Here is a 20,745-nt window from a genome sequence, read left to right on the forward strand (position 1 = left end):
ATAAAGCAGTTAGAGCGAGAAGTACGGTACCGATGCGGCAGTGTGTTGTGGCCCTTAAAGATGTTTTTCGATGTGGATGTTACAAAAAAACCGTTCCATTACGCGCTATTGATCGTAATGTGTATGTATACCTTTACTTTACCGAAACGTCAACTTGTCAAGTCAACTAAGTCAAGTGACATATTGATGTTTTGATTTAAGGTTATGGCTCGTGCTGAAATTTTGCTTTTTGTATTTATAAATAATTACCGTTGTTTTAATATCAATTGGAATATCTAAACCGATATACAATGTCACGAAGACCCGAGTTTCAGGCTCCACCTGAGATCGTAAGTACTCTTTTCTTTTTAAATTTAAAATCATCCAAATAAAGCAACTTCTGGAAATAACTTTTGCTTTATTTCAGTTTTACAATGAAGAAGAAGCAAGAAAATATACTCAAAAGTAAGTTTGACTACATACGCTTATACATAGTTTTTATTAAACCTAGTTAGTTTAATGAATAGGGATAGAGAGTTAGTTTAATTTACATTTATCCATGTTATAATCTATTTATGGATAATATTTTTATTTACATATATTATTTTAGCTCCCGAATTATCGACATACAAGCTCAGATGACAGAGAGATGTTTAGAGCTGCTGTTGTTACCTGAAGATACTCCTTGCTTGCTCTTAGATATTGGCTGCGGATCAGGGCTCTCTGGATCAGTGCTGGAGGAAAATGGTCACATGTGGATTGGAATGGACATTTCAAATTCCATGCTTGGTAAGTTTTTTGTGGAATGTAAAAATAACATTTATTGTTCAATGTTTTATTGAATTATCCATAAATTAAATAAAAAATCTATTAAAATTTTAATTCAGCTTTTTGGGATATGCTTGTGTCCTGGGAAAAGAACCTGATGCCTTTTCATTTAAATTTAATTTAGAGGCTTTAAAATGATTAAATGAAAAAGGTACTTTACAATTATACAATTTAGACAAACAGACTATAAGTTTTCTTTAAAAGTGTTACAAAATAGGACCCTAAAATATTTATTTATGATTTTAGAAGTGGCACTGGAGAGAGAAACGGAAGGTGATTTAGTTCTCAGTGACATGGGTGAGGGAGTCCCATTCCGAGCAGGTTGCTTTGACGGGGCAGTGTCCGTGTCAGCAATCCAGTGGCTGTTCAATGCAGACAAGAAGTCACACCAGCCTGTAAAGAGGCTGTATAAGTTCTTTAGCACATTATATGCTTCACTGGTATGTTCTTTTAATATTATGTTTTTCGATCTTTTTTTAAAGACTTAACCTTTTCTTATGCATTGCCACCATACTATTGACGAAGTAGAATTTTACTCATTGCTTTGGTCCCTTTACTGTGTTAAATTAGAATTTGAAGAGTAGTAAAACTAAATCAACATTTTTTACATAGAGAATACTGCAGCTCATATTTTAAGGGTAATCTGCCATCAAATAATGATTAATTTAAAACTTATAAGAATCAAATCAACAATAAAATTAGAAGTCTGTACAAAAATTGATAATTAATAAAAGTTACTGCCAATTGTTCCAACTCTCAACAATTTCTTTTTCAGTCTAGATCAGCTAGGGCAGTATTTCAGTTCTACCCCCAAAATGAAACTCAACTGGAACTCCTCACATCCCAGGCTATGAAGGCAGGCTTCTATGGAGGTGTGGTCATAGATTACCCAAACTCTACTAAGGCCAAGAAATTCTTCTTGGTGCTTATGACTGGAGGTTCTGCACCACTTCCTAAAGCTTTAGGTATGTTTTTTTTTGTAATTATGTTAGTCTATTCCAATCTTGCTATTGTTCCTGTAGTAGTAAAACAGGCAGAATTCCTCTTAAATAAGTATGCACATGTAGTTATGATAAATTGTGCTACAAATAATTTTAGACTAACTATTGAATATTGTAACTTTAATACAATGATTGTAACTTGAATACAGTGATTGTAACTTTAATACAGGGATTGTAACTAAGTTGTCTCTTTATAACACTCAGGTACTGAGGAAGAAAATAGTCTGCAAGTAAAATATGCCAGGAGAGAAGCTGGCAGAAATGCAAGAGGGAAACCTCTAAAAAATACTAAAGCCTGGCTTCTGGAAAAGAAGGAGAGGAGGCGGCAGCAGGGCAAGGAGACCAAACCGGACACCAAGTACACTGGCAGGAAAAGAAGTGGGAGATTCTGATAAATATATATTTATACTTAGAGATTTACAATATTAACTAAGAAATAAACAAACATAATTTATCTTTTAATCTCATATTTCCAAACAGTATCAACTCCATGTCCTATTGTCTCAAGTGGTCTCATGTTAGGCAGGGGAAATCTACACGCGACTACGACTGTACCATTTTCAGTTTCAGCTAGCAGCTTACTTTCAAATTCTGACATCATTTGCTCAACACCAAATATAACTATGTTGTCGTATGGTTTTAGACTAAAAGTCCATAGGTTTCGTCTATAAAACTTTGTGTTCTGACTCTGTGAGGATAAAAGGGCAGCTATTCTAGAGTAATAAACCAGCCAAGGGTTGAGTTCTACTCCATCCGACTTGAAACCTAATTTGGCTGCTGTAAAAACGATTCTCCCATCTCCTGAACCTACGTCAAGAAGCCGACCGCTTCGCCCGCTCAAGGCTTTAGTTACTCCGGCTAGTTGTTCTGTGGTAGCGGGGACGTAAGGCAGGCAAACCTTCCTCAAAGCTGGTGACACAAATGGGATACACACAATGCTGACTCCTACTGCTAATCCCCCGGTTGTATAAATTAGTATCTTCCCTGCAGATGATAATTTTCTAGGAGCGTTTGTTTCAGAACCAAGTAGCTCCAGTTCCATTATGTAATGTTATTTTTTTATTAAATTTATCCATCCATTTAAGGTTATGATCAGTTTGACACTGACATACCAGCTGATTTCCATTTTTCCATAGAGAAAAACTTTTTTGTTTTATAATTTACCTCAACTGTTCACTATCAAGCATGCACACTCAATTAATTGCTTGCAAGGACTTAGCGTATTTAGTTACTGGCAACACTAAAATATACACCTAAAAAAAAAACAATATCGAAACGAAACGTCAAACTTCGGCTGAACCGGGTGTTCTGTATTTATTTTGCTGAAATATCATTAAATTTCCTTCATCATGACTGCCTTCGAGGAGTTCGGCGTCCTCCCCGAATTGGCTAAAGCCATCGATGAAATGGAATGGACCTTACCCACGGATGTTCAGGCTGAAGCGATTCCTCTTATTTTGGGTGGTGGAGACGTACTCATGGCTGCAGAGACTGGTAGTGGAAAGACTGGTGCTTTCTGCTTACCCATTTTGCAGATTGTGTGGGAGACATTGAAAGACATACAGGAAGGGAAGACCAGTAAAGTGATAGCGCAAACATCGTCTGAATGGACGATGTCGTTTTTCGATCGAAACGATGCGTTGGCGGTGACTCCAGATGGGCTGCGCTGCCAGTCGAGAGATCAGAAGATGTGGCACGGCTGCAGGGCCACGAAGGGCGTGCACAGTAAGGGTGCCTATTACTATGAGGCTACAGTTACCGATGAGGGGCTGTGCCGTGTGGGCTGGTCTACACAAGCTGTAAGTTGGTTATGGTTTTTTATATTTGTTCTGTGTCTTATGATTCAAGTAACATTTTAACTAATCTTTTAAGACAAAAGACACAGAAAATGTTAACTTTATCTTAATGTTTTTTTTAAATATTTTCTTCAAACAGGCAAGGCTGGATCTTGGCACAGATCGCGCAGGGTTTGGCTTTGGAGGCACCGGCAAGAAGTCCAATGCCAAGCAGTTTGATGACTATGGTGAAGCATATGGAAAGAATGATGTCATTGGTAAGACAATATTTCAACATTGATGCACAATTCTATTTATTGCTAGTCTTATACTAAACTTTTTTTTTTCATTTAATACTAACATGCAACACAAGGTAAAACATTGCTATGATCTAAATATAAGTAAAGATACTTAATTCTAATAGACATTATTTAGCAGAAATCTGTATTAATGATTTTTTTTATTAGAAAAAATCTGTTAATCCTGTGTCATTCTGATTGTTTGTTCAGCATCACATTGTGTAAAGACAAAACTGCCAGTACCATTTTAGATTCACAAAAATCTTCATATGCAAATCATACATTCATTCAGTCATCATTCACTTCTATCATAAGTATCATAACTACAAGACCAATAAATACAGTCTCTTCCAATTTGATTATAATAATTAATGTATAAACTTGGAGACTAGAGTTTTCCAGGATTTTTGATTGTATAGTGACATAGTTACCACCACTTTCAGGATGTCTGCTCAACTTTAATGCGGGTGAGATCCGGTACACAAAGAATGGAGAGGATCTGGGAGTAGCATTTAAATTAGATCAGTCCCGTAAATCGGATTGCTACTTCCCGGCTGTAGTGCTTAAGAATGCTGAAATGAGCTTCAACTTTGGAGCAACACCTTTTAAGGTAAAACATATTTCACAAAGATTTTACAAGTTAAAAAATATGTATAATATTTAAAACTTTCTCGTTTAGAACACATATTAACCCACATTTATATTTATAGACGGGTCTATCGCGAAATTTATTTTATTTCCTTTATCTACCGACGTCTATAACGTAATAAAATAAATTTCGCGATATCGTCCATAAATATAAATGTGAGTTAAAAAATATGTAGTTAGAATTTTTTTTTAAACAGTTAGGTATTGTATCCTGAAAGTCAGTCTTAAGCCCCCACCTTCCTTAGACACAATAACAATTCCGGGCGATTCAGCAGAAAAGTTTCCTTTGTATCCCACTTTTGCAATATTACACTTTTATACAAAATTAATGAAAAATCAAAAACACATAACATAACATAAACATCTTAATTGGTCCCAGTAAGATAGTAAAAATATTGCAAGGTACGTAATAGTTTGAGCTCAACACGTTTTTGGTTTGAACTTTCAGCATCAGCCACCAGCAGGATATGTAGCAGTGAATCAGGCACCCAAGGAGTGTGTCAAAAACAATGTGGTGCAGGCCGGAGTGGCTACTGAGAGCAAGCCCGCAAACAATGCGCCGCAAGCTATCATTATTGAGGTAAGTTTGTTTAGATCAGGGGTTCCCAAACTTTTTTTAGGCACGCCCCCCTGCTGCCTAAAATAAAGTTCCCACGCCCCCCTTTTCGCTTTGATGCAAGGAAATGGAGAACTAGTAATCGTTTTTAATTTTTAACAAGCGTAAACGTCTGCGATCCATGCTATTAAGCTTAGAATAAATTTAAAAGTGGAAAAATTACTGTCTTGGGTGAGACTTGAACTCACGGCCTCTGGATCGATACTCCAGCGCTCTGCCATCTGAGCCACCAAGACCTCCCAAGACAGTAATTTTTCCACTTTTAAATTTATTCTAAACTAGTAATCGTGTTCAAATTTCCCAAGGCCCCGCGCCTCCCACTTTGAAAACCCCTGGTTTAGATGGTATGATAACATTGTTCTAGTGTGCAGAGGCTAGTAATTATAGAAGAATGACCACCTCTAGCATCCTGTGATAGATTATTGTAGGAGGCGCATAAAAGTTTTTATTTAACCAAAATACATACCATATTTTCAGCCATCGCGCGAGTTAGCAGAGCAGACCTGCAACCAGATAACCATGTTTAGGAAGCACATCGACAACCCGAAGGTGCGCGAGCTGCTGGTGGTGGGCGGTGTAAACGTCAAGGACCAGATCAGTCAGCTCAACGCTGGGATTGACATTGTTGTAGGCACGCCGGGGAGGTTGGAGGATCTCATTTCTGGAGGTAATGTTGTCTTTGTAAGACTACAGGAAGGTTAATGTTTGTAAACTTACTAGGAGAAACATTTCCCAAACAGTGATCGCATTTTTAAGTACCACATTTGAATATACAAACATCTGAAAGCATGTTGAATGACTATCACTAGCGACATCTAGTGTAATATGTAGGGAAACTACACTTTCCCACTAGTTCTGAACTAGTTTTTATTCCACTGCGATATAACTGCAGCCTGCCGCCATATATAAGTATTGCCTGCCGCTTAAAATGGAGTTCCTATTGTGTAGCTCAAGTTTATGTACTTCAACAAACTTAGAAATATTTTGATGACCATCAATTTAAATGTGACAGCTACTACTAGCGACATCTAGTATGAGACTCGCACACTCAACAAAACTCAACGAGAACCTTGTGTGTTGATTGTCACACTCCCTGAAGCTGAATTTATAGTTACGACCTGTTTGGACTCTGTATGCGATATCGCGACACAGGTATCTTTCTTTACTACCGACAAGATATCCTACCAATGGGGTTGGCTGATCGAAGTATTTTGCAGATCATAGCTTGTCCTGTCAATCCCTAGAATTGTGTCAAATTTTTGTTTTTTTAATGCCCTGGATGCCAGCCAATTAAGCCAAATCTCATAGAAAAAGGGGCAAGCTATGATGGCGCCATCTATGCAAACCTTTGACAGTTGCCAACCTCATTCCATTCCGTTCCATTTCAGGCTACTTAGCACTGACTCACTGCCGCTTCTTCGTCCTGGACGAGGCGGACGGCTTGCTGAAGGCTGGCTACGGCGACATGATCGAGCGACTGCACCGACAGATGCCCAAGATCACGTCGGACGGCCGCCGGCTACAGATGGTCGTGTGTTCAGCGACGCTTCACGCCTTCGAAGTTAAGAAGATGGCGGTAAGTCTTTTACTGCTGATGGGTATGGACATATGATCGAGCGACTGCACTGACAGATGCCCAAGATCACGTCGGAAGGCCGCCGGGGCGCCGGCTACAGATGGTCGTGTGTTCAGCGACGCTTCACGCCTTCGAAGTTAAGAAGATGGCGGTAAGTCTTTTACTGCTGATGGGTATGGACATATGATCGAGCGACTGCACTGACAGATGCCCAAGATCACGTCGGAAGGCCGCCGGGGCGCCGGCTACAGATGGTCGTGTGTTCAGCGACGCTTCACGCCTTCGAAGTTAAGAAGATGGCGGTAAGTCTTTTACTGCTGATGGGTATGGACATATGATCGAGCGACTGCACTGACAGATGCCCAAGATCACGTCGGAAGACCGCCGGGGCGCCGGCTACAGATGGTCGTGTGCTCAGCGACGCTACACGCCTTCGAAGTTAAGAAGATGGCGGTAAGTCTTTTACTGCTGTTGGCTATGGACATATGATCGAGCGACTGCACCGACAGATGCCTAAGATCACTTCAAACGGCCGCCGATTACAGATGGTCGTGTGCTCAGCTACGCTACACGCCTTCGAAGTTAAGAAGATGGCGGTAAGTCTTTTACTGCTGATGGGTATGGACATATGATCGAGCGACTGCACCGACAGATGCCCAAGATCACGTCGGAAGGCCGCCGGGGCGCCGGCTACAGATGGTCGTGTGCTCAGCGACGCTTCACGCCTTCGAAGTTAAGAAGATGGCGGTAAGTCTTTTACTGCTGATGGGTATGGTATGGGGACATATGATGAAGCGACTGCACCGATAGATGCCCAAGATCACTTCAGACGGCCGTTGGTTACAAATGGTTGTGTATTCAGCGACGCTTCATGCCTTGGAAGTTAAGAAGATGGCGGTAAGTCTTTTACTGCTGATGGGTATGGACATATGATCGAGCGACTGCACTGACAGATGCCCAAGATCACGTCGGAAGGCCGCCGGGGCGCCGGCTACAGATGGTTGTGTGCTCAGCGACGCTTCACGCCTTCGAAGTTAAGAAGATGGCGGTAAGTCTTTTACTGCTGATGGGTATGGTATGGGGACATATGATGAAGCGACTGCACCGATAGATGCCCAAGATCACTTCAGACGGCCGTTGGTTACAAATGGTTGTGTGTTCAGCGACGCTTCACGCCTTGGAAGTTAAGAAGATGGCGGTAAGTCTTTTACTGCTGATGGCTATGGACATATGATCGAGCGACTGCACTGACAGATGCCGAAGATCACTTCAGACGGCCGCCGGTTACAGATGATCGTGTGTTCAGCGAAGCTTCACGCCTTCGAAGTTAAGATGGCGGTAAGTTCGAACACACATTTAAGGTAGAAACACCGTGAAATGTCACCTACTTCGAATTTCTAAACATCTCAAGTTTTTATTCCTGATGGTCAGTTAAGTCAGTACTCAGCCTAGTGGTAAATTCACCACTGGTTAGGTCGCCAACTCGCCAAAGATGTTAAAGGAGATGTGCTATCATATTAGGCTATTAGCATAGAGAAAAAAATACATAGAGTGCTCACTTCATACATCAGTTTTAGTACCAAAAATACTATTAGCATCTAGCATCGAGTAGCGGAACTATCAGTACTGCTACTTGACAATAGATGTAGCAGTACTGATAGTTCCGCTACTCAATGCTAGATGTACACACTGAAATTAATAGTCTGAACTGATGTATGGAGTGAGCACTCTTGTCTTTCTATATTTCTCTATGCTATTAGTCACACCAGTTTTGTCATAGTCATATTGTTTTAAGACTGTTAAGTTATTATTACACTATAATAATATCAAGGTTTGTAAAATCATAAGAAAAAATAGTTCTTTGAATTTAATAGCTGATATAGATGTCGCCGTATGACGTTTAATAGTCCACTTACCGAAATATGTGGCACTGCACCCCTAGCACATGATTGGCGCGACAGTATCTCGCGGCGAGATAGACTACCCGTCTTTTTCTAACTGTGTTAATAAAAGAGGGACGGGTAGTCTATCTCGCCGCGAGATACTCTCGTGCCAATCATGTGCTAGCCCGGCTGAAACTCGATCTCGGTGGCACGATTTTTTCTTGGGCTTATAACTGTTGACTATAGGCTATACCCATAGACTAGGAATCCTCTAGATGGAGTTTAGAGCTATTATTTCAGGAAACCGATGCTGCCAAAAATACTGGGGTGCGGGGGACGAGGTAAGCGAGTCCCGTGCCGTGATTGGTCCGTTCAAAGACACGGACGTCACACAAAGACAATTTGACTCGAAAATGAAGTAAAACTACCGTATTTAATGGTGCATTGGCTACGTATTTTTGATATGTTAATTAAGGAAACTATAGGTCTATTTACTGCTGCTCAATCTATTAATGAATGTTAATGAATGACGTGTTTGTTTCTCAATATATAAAAAAAAAGTATATTTGTGGCAGAGGGGGTAGCGCTACTATGCGCAGTCTGGAGGATGTCTTGTCTGTGGCTATACCTAAATATATATACATGAATTTCCAGGAGAAACTGATGCACTTCCCAACGTGGATCGATTTGAAGGGCGAGGACGCGGTACCAGAGACCGTTCACCACGTGGTGGCGCTGATCGACCCGCAGAAGGACCGCTCCTGGGAGACCCTGCGCAAGTAAGTCCATACTGCGCGTTGCCATCTTTTCCTACCTTATAGTTCGTTTTTTTAGCATTAGAAATAAGGTGAACAATCTTGACGTGTCTTTTTATTGAAAAACACGTTTTAAAAATAAATAATGGCAAATATGTAACAATTATGAATCTAATGCGATCATTTATATTCTTCTGCTTTCATAAGTAATACATAGTTATTGATTTTTAAAAACCGTTTTTCAATTAAAAGATATGTCAATATGCTTACCTTCTTTCTAATGCTAAAAAAACGAACTATATAAAAATATCTCGTTTTCCCTCAAAAGGGTTGATTAATGCGTTATTGCCATAACCATTAAAAGTGAACCTTAACAAACAAAAGAACGGTCGGTATAGACACATTGTTTTTACAGACAAATAACAACGGACGCGGTTCACGCCAAAGACAACATCCGCAGCGGGAACACGACGCCCGAGACGCTATCCGAGGCCGTCAAGATCCTGAAGGGCGAGTACTGCGTGCGCGCCATCCGGGAACATAAGATGGACAGGTAAGGTAATCATTTTACAGAACATATGGTGCTACTTTCCCGAACTAGTGCGGGAAATAGCACTTTCTGTGCGTATGTCGAAAGTTTAAAGTGCCATATGTACTGTAAAACGTTGTACGATACACGTGCGAATAGGTAATTCCTCTTTTCCGCACTTGTATCGTAAATAACTGAAAGATTTTGCATAGATAGAAACCTAGTACATGTACACGCTTTTAACGTAATGGAATGGAAATGCGATAAACAAATGGTCTAAAATTTTGACCAATCTATAATCGCTTTCCATTTAGACTCTAAATGGAAAGTTTGGGAATAAGAATAACAATCACAAAAAAAAAAGTATTAGTAAAATCTTCCCGATTAAATGGGAGAAAAAAAATGGTATAGATTGTTCACAAAATATTTATTCAATTTTGTTTTTGAACGCGCCTCATTTATTTCTTGAGTTTCAATCAAAATTGCACTGCAATGTTGCGATCCAATCATTGCATTCTTTGTATTCAAATATTTATAAGGTGGCCAAAAACAGCGTCAGATCATCGACCTGCAAGTCTGCGATAGTTGACTTGCAGGCGAGCGGGGTGGAATCACGAAATTCATCTCCGAATTCATCATTCGCTGTTCAGTCGAGTCAGTTAAGACCCTTCTGATGGCAATTTGACTCATGTTCAACCAAACCTTGCCTATATTCTACGGGAACCAAACGATACCGCGATGTACGAATCGCGCTGGATGACAAAGTGACATCTAGCGTGGAATTGGGTAAACTTTGCCCACGCGGTCGATGACCTTGGTTCACACATGTGGTTTATAAATAGCATATGTGGTGAGCTCTTATCATATTAATAACCTTTTAATTCCAAAGCCAAAAACCTAAATTTCCCAGGCGTTTTAGATTTTTCATAATTTTGTATGAAATTGCGAAAGGAGATATCGCGATGGTCGAAGGCAGAGGTAACTTTCCTGCCGACTCAATATCGCGACGATGGGTTTTAGTCACGCACACTTATTTATTGTTATGACGTATGATACATTTTAATTATTTTAGTTTACTAACAATTTTAGTTTATTAAATCCTTGACTTGAATACTTGGCGAAAATTCAGTATATTTTGCCTTTCTCAGTTTTGAGACTGTATGTAATGTACTTTATTCTTAACTAGCGAACCGCCCCGGCTTCGCACGGGTTAACAAATTATACATAAACCTTCCTCTTGAATCACTCTATCTATTTAAAAAAACCGCATCAAAATCCGTTCCGCATCAAAAACAGACAGACAGACAGCGGGAAGCGACTTTGTTTTATACTATGTAGTGATGATAATTTAAAATTTAATTTTACGCGATAAATTTTCGTAGTGTTGATAAAATAAAGCTTATGTTACGTCTCCTCAGGCTTCGGGCGGCCAGAGGACAATCATTGCTTCGCATTAGCAAAAACTTTATTTTTAAATAGCTACAGGTGGGCCAAAAGGGTGTTGGCAGTTTGAAAATTGAATTTAAAAAAAACTTCAAATCGTACAACAATTTTAATACTACTTTTAAAAACACAAGTTATGGAAATTTTATGACTCAAAATAATGTGTAGATTAGTGGCCCACCTGAGTTTCTTGGCACTCTTGAAGGCAAAATCTCAAATTCTGGATTTTTTTTTCGAAATATTCCCCTCGGAGATATTGGCGATTTTCCGAAAAAAATTCCTTTTGAGCTGCTCAAAATCTTTCGAATTTTTGTCAAAGACTACAGATTTGAGGTAATCCCACAGAAAAAAAATATACGGACCGAGATCGGGGCTGGGTGGTGGCCATTTGTTATCATTCCTTTCGGAAATGAGATTAGAGCATCTGATTGGCAAAATGAAGTCGGTTATTCGCATCATTTGGTTTTAATTCATAAACAAACAGAATCCTTTAAACCTTAAGATGCAAATTATGCTTCAAAACTTGTCACAATGTTGAATTTTTTATTGTCCGTAGCCCAAACTCTCTTACGCGTTGATTGTTGCGGAACTGAACGTCGAACTTGCTCCACAATATCGGCCGTTCTCTCGGAGGCTGGTCTAAATACCAGGTACCAACTGTGTTGCCTAAAAATATGTTATATTCGTACCTTTACAGAGCCTTAATCTTCTGCCGCACAAAATTGGACTGCGACAATATGGAGCGGTTCCTCAAGTCGTTCGGCACCGAGTTCCCCTGCGTGTGCCTCCACGGGGACCGGAAGCCTCAGGAGAGGAAAGGCAACCTGGAGAGCTTCAAGCAGCAAAGAGTCAAGTTCCTCATCTGCACTGATGTCGCTGCTAGAGGCATAGACGTGTCTGGACTGCCGTTTAGTGAGTTTTTCTTTTTGTTTAGTGTGTTTTTCTAATGAAAATAATATAACGTGGTGACTGCGACAATATGGAGCGGTTCCTCAAGTCGTTCGGCACCGAGTTCTCATGCGTGTGCCTCCACGGGGACCGGAAGCCTCAGGAGAGAAAGGGCAACCTGGAGAGCTTCAAGCAGCAGAGGGTTAAGTTCCTCATCTGCACTGATGTCGCTGCTAGAGGCATAGATGTGTCTGGACTGCCGTTTAGTGAGTTTTTCTTTTTGTTTAGTGTGTTTTTCTAATGAAAATAATATAACGTGGTGACTGCGACAATATGGAGCGGTTACTCAAGTCGTTCGGCACCGAGTTCTCATGCGTGTGCCTCCACGGGGACCGGAAGCCTCAGGAGAGAAAGGGCAACCTGGAGAGCTTCAAGCAGCAAAGAGTCTAGTTCCTCATCGGCACTGATGTCGCTGCGAGGGGCATAGACGTGTCTGGACTGCCGTTTAGTGAGTTTACCTTAAGGTTCCGTCACACAGGCGCGTTTACCGGGCGGGGCGTGAGCGTTTTATATGTAAAAGCGGCGCGCCCCGCTCACGCCCCGCCCGGAAAACGCGTCTGTGTGACGGAACCTTTACTTTACGCGGTTTTCACACTGTGGATCTGCAGGTATTCGTGACTGATAAATGATAATGAAGGATTTCTGTCTACTACTAGCGCCATCTAGTCAAGGAATTAGAAAAACTCACTCGCACAAAACAATATCTACCCAAAAGTCGAATTCTTAGTATTCTGAAAAATTAAAGAGTTTGTAAGCGTCATTCTAGCTAGAGTCTAGTGGAATACTCCTAAAGGACCTAAAGTCAAAGAAAATGGCGCCACAGTTACGGTACTCCCTGTTCATACAACACTACAACAATAAAACTGTTTCAGTGATCAACGTGACCCTGCCTGATGAGAAGTCGAACTACGTGCACCGCATCGGCCGTGTGGGTCGCGCGGAGCGGATGGGGCTCGCTATCAGTCTGGTTTCCACCGTGCCTGAGAAGGTATGAAACTATACTAACAACCAACCAACACTGCATATTCTGTGTCTAGGTCATCCCGCCTCTCCCTGGGCCTGCCAGCTCCTCACCCATCTTACGGCATCCACTTTGTAGCTATTTTAGCTGACTGATGTGATAACGCGGTTTTTGAGCATAGAGTAATTTTTAACACGTTCACTGTCCCGTGCCCCACTATGGGTCACGGCAAGCCTCTATTAAAAGGCCGTAAGGTTGACAGTTAGTGTGTTAATCGGTTGGAAAAATCCTAAAATTTTTTGTTTTTATTCTAATTTATACTAGTTATATACTGTATTTTTATATCGCAGAACAGTTCGACACAGACAGATTGGCCAACCGATACTTCGACAATACAGCAACGTTTTTTCTTTAATCTCTATACATATTGTAGAGATTAAAGAAAAAAAACCGGCCAAGTGCGAGTCGGACTCGCGCACGGAGGGTTCCGCACCATCAACAAAAAATAGAGCAAAACAAGCAAAAAAACGGTCACCCATCCAAGTACTGACCCCGCCCGACGTTGCTTAACTTCTGTCAAAAATCACGTTTGTTGTATGGGAGTCCCACTTAAATCTTTATTTTATACTGTTTTTAGTATTTGTTGTTATAGCGGCAACATCAATACATCATCTGTGAAAATTTCAACTGTCTAGCTATCACGGTTCGTGAGATACAGCCTGGTGACAGACGGACGGACGGACGGACGGACGGACAGCGGAGTCTTAGTAATAGGGTCCCGTTTTTACCCTTTGGGTACGGAACCCTAAAAACGTTGCTTATAATAATATTCCAAAAACAAACACTAAATAAGTAGTAGTAGTGTTCCGTAACTAAACTTTGTTCACGGAACACTTATTTGCATATACGGCCGGTTTTACCCTTGTGTTGACGTAACCTCCAGGTGTGGTACCACGGCGAGTGGTGCTCGACGCGCGGCCGCAACTGCTGGAACACCAACCTCATCGACGACCGCCCCAAGGGCTGCTGCATGTGGTACAACGAGATGCAGGTACATACACTATGTTACCCTTGTGTTGACGTAACCTCCAGGTGTGGTACCACGGCGAGTGGTGCTCGACGCGCGGCCGCAACTGCTGGAACACCAACCTCATCGACGACCGCCCCAAGGGCTGCTGCATGTGGTACAACGAGATGCAGGTACATACACTATGTTACCCTTGTGTTGACGTAACCTCCAGGTGTGGTACCACGGCGAGTGGTGCTCGACGCGCGGCCGCAACTGCTGGAACACCAACCTCATCGACGACCGCCCCAAGGGCTGCTGCATGTGGTACAACGAGATGCAGGTACATACACTATGTTACCCTTGTGTTGACGTAACCTCCAGGTGTGGTACCACGGCGAGTGGTGCTCGACGCGCGGCCGCAACTGCTGGAACACCAACCTCATCGACGACCGCCCCAAGGGCTGCTGCATGTGGTACAACGAGATGCAGGTACATACACTATGTTACCCTTGTGTTGACGTAACCTCCAGGTGTGGTACCACGGCGAGTGGTGCTCGACGCGCGGCCGCAACTGCTGGAACACCAACCTCATCGACGACCGCCCCAAGGGCTGCTGCATGTGGTACAACGAGATGCAGGTACATACACTATGTTACACCGTGATTACATTTAGTTTGGGATATTTAGATTTTATAAAAAAATAGTAGTTTATGCAACAGTGATATAATAAGGGTTCTTAAAATTCAAGGGTCGAAGTTACAAAACGAGACGTAGTCGAGTTTTGTAAAAAAAGACCCGAGAATTTTAAGAACCAATTATGAGCTGTTGCATACATTACTTTTTCTATGACAGCTGCAGCAAAAAAAAAAAAAAAAAGTTATTATTAAAAAAAAAGAGTTATTATTAAAAAAAAAGAGTTATTATTTAAAAAAAAAGAGTTATTATTTAAAAAAAATTGAGTTATTATTTAAAAAAAAAAAGAGTTATTATTGTAAATGAAAACATACCTCTTTCAATCAAGATGATCGGAACTTGTATCTTTAAAAAAAATAAAGCAGTTGTATTATACTCATAAGATGACTGCTAGCAGTCATCTTATGAGCCTATAGACAAAGCATTCAAATGACATTGCTTTAGATATCACTGTCAGTCATTTAATTGACACATTTAAGTGCTGGAGTAGAAAAAAGTTATTTAAACCATCTCGTTAACCCCAAATCGATGAGTTAAGATCGGTTTTCCTAGGATAGCGGTGCCGTCATATAGCGGCCGTCTCCATACTAAATAATACGGCTAAATATGGATGTCGTAGTATTTGTATGGAGACGGCCGCTATATGACGGCACCGCTTTCGGAGGAAACCAAAGCTTTATGCACCAAAAAATGGAATGGCTAAAGACAAGTTTTCACGCCTACATGCAAGCTGAATGCGTGTTTTATTTGTAGCACCTAAATATATGTAATTTGATCAAACAATTATTTTTATATTGTGGAACACTTTTAGGTACAGAAATTTACAAACTTATGACTAGGTAAATATAAAAATTAATGGTATTATATGCTATTAGGCCATAGGTGCCCGGCTAAATGTGCTTAGCACGCTGCTGGCGTTTCCTCTTTGCACGGCTAGCGAACTACTAACTTATTAGTGATTATAATTAGTAGCAAATTAGTAGGGACCGGTACAAAACCATCGGATGCGAAGTTTCGTAAAAGTGAGGACGACTAGCGCCATCTGTTAGCGGGTCAGTTGTATCATTTTAGTTTCTCATTTCAATCTAGATGTCGCTAGTAGTAGTCAACTTTACAATATTTTTACCAAATAAAAATATTTGTGATTATTATTTGTCCTTTACTTGTTTTAGTATTTGGCCGATATTGAGGACCACTTGAACGTGACGATTCAGCAAGTGGAGCCCGATCTGAAGGTAGCGGCCAACGAGTTCGACGGCAAGGTCGTGTACGGGCAGAAGAGGACGCAGATAGGCTCTGGGTACCAGGCAAGTGTCGTTCAGATTATTACTTTATTAAGAAAAATAGTGGTGCCGTTGTGCAGACGGATATACGACTATTTTTGTATAAAGCCCCATTTAGACGGTTCAAGAAAGTGCATTTTATCGACTGAATTCATTGTATTGTACTCTGTAGTTTAGCAATGCATCGAATATTGCATGCAATGCAAGTTCTTGAATAGTCTAAAATGGGGCTTAAGATGTCACTCACGTTTTAAAAACGAAAATAAAATCATTTTTCTCATAGTAGCGACCGTAAGGACCGTAAGGTTTAGATGGCCACTCATAGGTGCCCTATTGATATTCCGAGAAAAATTACGCCGATTTTTGTTTCGCCGACAATGATTCGCCGACGGGTTGTTTGGCAGAGTAACGATTGGCCGAATTTCATTACGCGTAATAGTCGTTTGCGAGTGTAGTCAATAAGCAGAACATTGATACGCATATTTACTATTCGTAGAATAATCATTTAGTAACTGTCATAATTACCCGAGAAACCATTGGTCGAAACCGTCGAAACACAATAGGTCGAATTTTTCATTTGGCATATTATTGACTAGCAGAAATTAGAATATTCTTACTCCCGGAGTTACACACAATGTTTTTCATCACACTTCCGAAGAAAGAACTAAATTTTAATCTAAATAGTTATAAACTAAGGTGAGAGGTCAAATATTTTGATAAAGTGTACCTGATGATGATGATTGTTTTGATAATAATGATGATGATTTACTTTAAGTAATATGTTCAGCGATTACTCCGGCACCCATGGTCCGATTTGAGTAAGTTACCTTCCTGGTATTCCCATAATAATTTTGGTTCTGATCTGATGTTGGAATCCTTTAGGAATTGACGGAACTCCTAAATTTTTAAAGGCATGTGTATTATGATTTCGGTATTTTCTAAAGTAACTCAAGCATTTCCTCTCGAAATCCACCAATATATGATATAGTGCAATTGTAGCCTTACGACGAGTCTGACACTACATATTCGCTATTTCTTCGTAACTTACTTTATATACATATATGTATACCTACTTAACGCATTTAATTAAAAAATGATAATATTTTATATCATCCTTTTGTTGCGAAAATAAAAAATTATATGTATTATGTGAAACGTTATTCGACTAAACATTGCTTAAACGAAACAGTTACTCTGGCAAATGGAAATCGTCCGATAATAGTTCAGCTAATTTACACACAAGCGAACTGAACTGTATGTGAACCATGAGTTTACGTAACGTTAGTCGACCAAAAGTTACATTTACAAATAAATGACTCTGCAAAACGATGTTCGGCGAATCGTTGTCGGCGAATCGATAATGTGCTAAAAGTTTCTCGGAGAATCATTAGGTACCCCACCGACCGTCGCCGATAGCCGTCGCAGGCGGTCGTCAGCGACCGTCGCCGACAGTGTGTCGCGTACTGTCGCTCGGGTGCCCTATTGATATTCCGAGAAAAATTACGCCGATTTTTGTTTCGCCGACAACGATTCGCCGACGTGTTGTTTGGCAGAGTAACGATTGGCCGAATCTCATTACGCATAATAGTCGTTTACGAGTGTAGTCAATAAGCAGAACATTGATACGCATATTTACTATTCGTAGAATAATCATTTAGTAACTGTCATAATTACCCGAGAAACCATTGGTCGAAACACAATAGGTCGAATGTTCATTTGGCATTAATATTGACTAGCTGAACTTCTCTCTTATTTATGACTATACTAGGACATGACTAACCTTTACAACAACTTTTAGTTTGAGTCTGATAAACATGGTTTTAGATACATTTAATTATCTAGTTCCGTTCCGATTTGAATAATTCTTTTTTTGTTTGAAAGAAGTTACCTTCGAGGTAATACCATAATAATTTTGGTTCTGATCTGATGTTGGAATCCATGAGGAATTGACGGAACTCCTCAATTTTTAAAGGCATGTGTATTATGATTTCGGTATTTTCTAAACTCTAATAATGATTTGTTTTATTAATATGTACATTAACGACCTTTAAACTTTAAATTTAAAAAGATTGGATATTTTTAAGTTTAAAAAATGAAATTACTTTCCATAAGTTTCTCTCAAAGCTGAACTTCGCGACCCCCTTGGACAAGTGTCGCGACCCCCCTGGGGGTCGCGACCCACACTTAGAAAAACACTGTTCTAAAGTAACTCAAGCATTTCCTTCCAAATCCACCAATTTGATGTAGTGCAATTGTAGCCTTACCACGAGTCTGACACTACATATTCGCTAACTGCTTTGTAACTCAGGTATTTTATAAACATGTACTTAACGCATTAATTTAAAAAAATGATAATATTTTATATCATCCTTTTGTTTTGAAAATAACGACTTATATGTAAAATGTGAAACGTTATTCGACTAAACATTGCTTAAACGAAACGCAAACTCTACGAAATGGAAATCGTCCAATAATAGTTCTGCTAATTTACACAGAAGCGAACTGAACTGTATGTGAACCAAGAGTCTACGTAACGTTGGTCGACCAAAAGTTACATTTACAAATAAATGACTCTGCGAAACGATGTTCGGCGAATCGATAATCTGCTAAAAGTTTCTCGTAGAATCATTAGGTACCCTGTCGCTCGTCTGTAAGCAGCCTTACCGGGCGTCGGTAACATAGTGAGGTGAATTTTCACTTCTATCGGCACTCCCGGAGTGCAACCGTTGTTGCTTGTTTTTTACCTCCCATTACCGTAGACATACAAGAAAAATGGTTACAAATGTAAAGTGAAACTTTGCACACTTTTTTTATATTTACAAATGTGTTGTTGCAGGACCACGTGACACAGATGGCGCCAGTGGTCAAGTCCCTGCAGGAACTCGAGTCGCAGGCGCAGCTCTACTACCTCAAGATGCACCACAATGTCACCATTGCTTAAGCTTTACATATATTTATTTATAAGTATATAAGTTGCGTGAATACAACGACTGATCTTGCGTAACTATTTGTTTCAATTTACAAACATTTAAAAACCCCGACTATACAAAAAGCAGCCGCAAAATTGCATCGCCACTTTCTAAATGAATTCAATGAATTTTTGGGAAATAATAATTAAATAAAACACATTCAAAGTTCATTATTTTTATATTTCACTCAATCACTACTGATTATTATTTGGGCAGTGCACGGTGCCCTTATTCCAAAATAAATTACTCTCATAACACCGCTAAGTAGGAAATTAACCATAAAAATACTGTTGCTAAATGTAAAATGTAATATCCAATCGGCAATTGTTTCATCTCATATTATTAAACAAATACCAGCCTCGTAAAAACTGCCCCTGACAAAAACAATTCATATATTAAATAAAATACATCTATGTTAAAAAGTAAGAAACACTTATGTAAATTAAATATTGTTCAAGAAAACATTATTCTACAGTTAAAAATAAAGGCGCGGTTACAGTAGCCTTAGACTGACGTAGGCTTCGACTTATATTAGCCATTAGCCACGTAATTGGCGTAATCAACTTTTGGCCATGGTATAATAATATACTCCGCCTGGTACTCTCTTCCGAGATTCGCGAATGACCTAACTGTCACTTGCCTACGTCATCATGCTGTTTACAGGTTCTCAAACTTTAAAATGTGGGAGAATTTTAACCAACGGTGAAAATTATTTTAACGGCATTAATTTTAAGTTATTCATGTAGAAACATAGTAAAATAAAACAAATCTATACTGCACTTTTCACTCCTACTCTTACAGTTCCGAATAGAGCAGCCAACCATTTTCGTAACAAAACATTAATTACCAAGCTTACGACGTGAAAAGTTTGGAAAACACTGCGACTGCTGACACTGAGCGAGAAAGAAATAACAATTAACACGCGTTCGACAAGGATGACGGTCAGGGACAAAATGGCGGATTGTCAAATATGACAGCGCTATCCTGTGTTGCCAGTAGTGTAAACAGAATTACCCGAACGTCTAAAATTTCTTTCGTGAATCGGAAGATATTGCTAACGAATAATTAAACATGACGTGTTATTGTAAAATTTAAGATAAAATACATATAAATGAAAATTATAAAGAAATATTTTAACTTATTACCATAGATATAATGTACCCATGTAACATGTTATGTTGAAATAAAGTGGCAATGTTATTGTGACGTAGGCAAGTGACACTCTGGGAAGAGAAGACCATGTTTTATTAGACCATGCTTTTGGCTATAATTTTGTCTTGGGTGATCTTTGCTCGAGGTGGTCTAAAAATCTATTCATTATATAAAAATACTCCGTTTTAACATGATTACTAATTAGGTAATTCGGCGAACGAACTTCGTAAATTAGGTGGTTACTTAGTAATGTGATAGCTTGTAGTATTGTAAAGTATACACAAAACTAAATAGGTATAAAATTCGAAAGTTTGCCATCCTCCAACAATTTCATGTTTTATTGCAGAATATGAGTAATGTCTATTATTCTAGTAACTACATATTTGAACGTTTTTTAT

At 39.7% G+C, this 20,745-nt stretch overlaps 3 protein-coding genes across 3 annotated transcripts; 2 read left to right on the forward strand and 1 right to left on the reverse strand.

Annotated features, from left to right (window-relative positions):
* The first annotated feature begins 174 nt into the window (after positions 1–174).
* On the forward strand, positions 175–2,260 carry LOC134657244 (probable 18S rRNA (guanine-N(7))-methyltransferase). Its single transcript, XM_063512819.1, has 6 exons — positions 175–329; positions 407–444; positions 590–768; positions 1,054–1,247; positions 1,583–1,772; positions 2,013–2,260. Exons 1-6 carry the CDS (start codon positions 291–293, stop codon positions 2,198–2,200), a joined length of 828 nt encoding a protein of 275 aa, XP_063368889.1. The 5' UTR covers positions 175–290; the 3' UTR covers positions 2,201–2,260.
* On the reverse strand, positions 2,238–2,917 carry LOC134657245 (ATP synthase subunit C lysine N-methyltransferase). Its single transcript, XM_063512820.1, has one exon. The coding sequence runs from the start codon at positions 2,848–2,850 to the stop codon at positions 2,260–2,262; it is 591 nt and encodes a 196-aa protein (XP_063368890.1). The 5' UTR covers positions 2,851–2,917; the 3' UTR covers positions 2,238–2,259.
* Positions 2,918–3,101: 184 nt separating this feature from the next.
* Positions 3,102–19,230, forward strand: LOC134657037 (ATP-dependent RNA helicase Ddx1). Its single transcript, XM_063512590.1, has 13 exons — positions 3,102–3,607; positions 3,744–3,861; positions 4,326–4,492; positions 4,979–5,110; positions 5,624–5,813; positions 6,535–6,722; positions 9,260–9,384; positions 9,776–9,913; positions 12,030–12,244; positions 13,153–13,268; positions 14,185–14,292; positions 16,116–16,250; positions 19,063–19,230. The coding sequence occupies exons 1-13, from the start codon at positions 3,158–3,160 to the stop codon at positions 19,165–19,167; spliced, it is 2,187 nt and encodes a 728-aa protein (XP_063368660.1). The 5' UTR covers positions 3,102–3,157; the 3' UTR covers positions 19,168–19,230.
* The last annotated feature ends 1,515 nt before the right edge of the window (positions 19,231–20,745 follow it).

This window comes from Cydia amplana, chromosome 19, assembly GCF_948474715.1.
Source record: "Cydia amplana chromosome 19, ilCydAmpl1.1, whole genome shotgun sequence".
In the NCBI taxonomy this organism is placed as follows: domain Eukaryota; kingdom Metazoa; phylum Arthropoda; class Insecta; order Lepidoptera; family Tortricidae; genus Cydia; species Cydia amplana.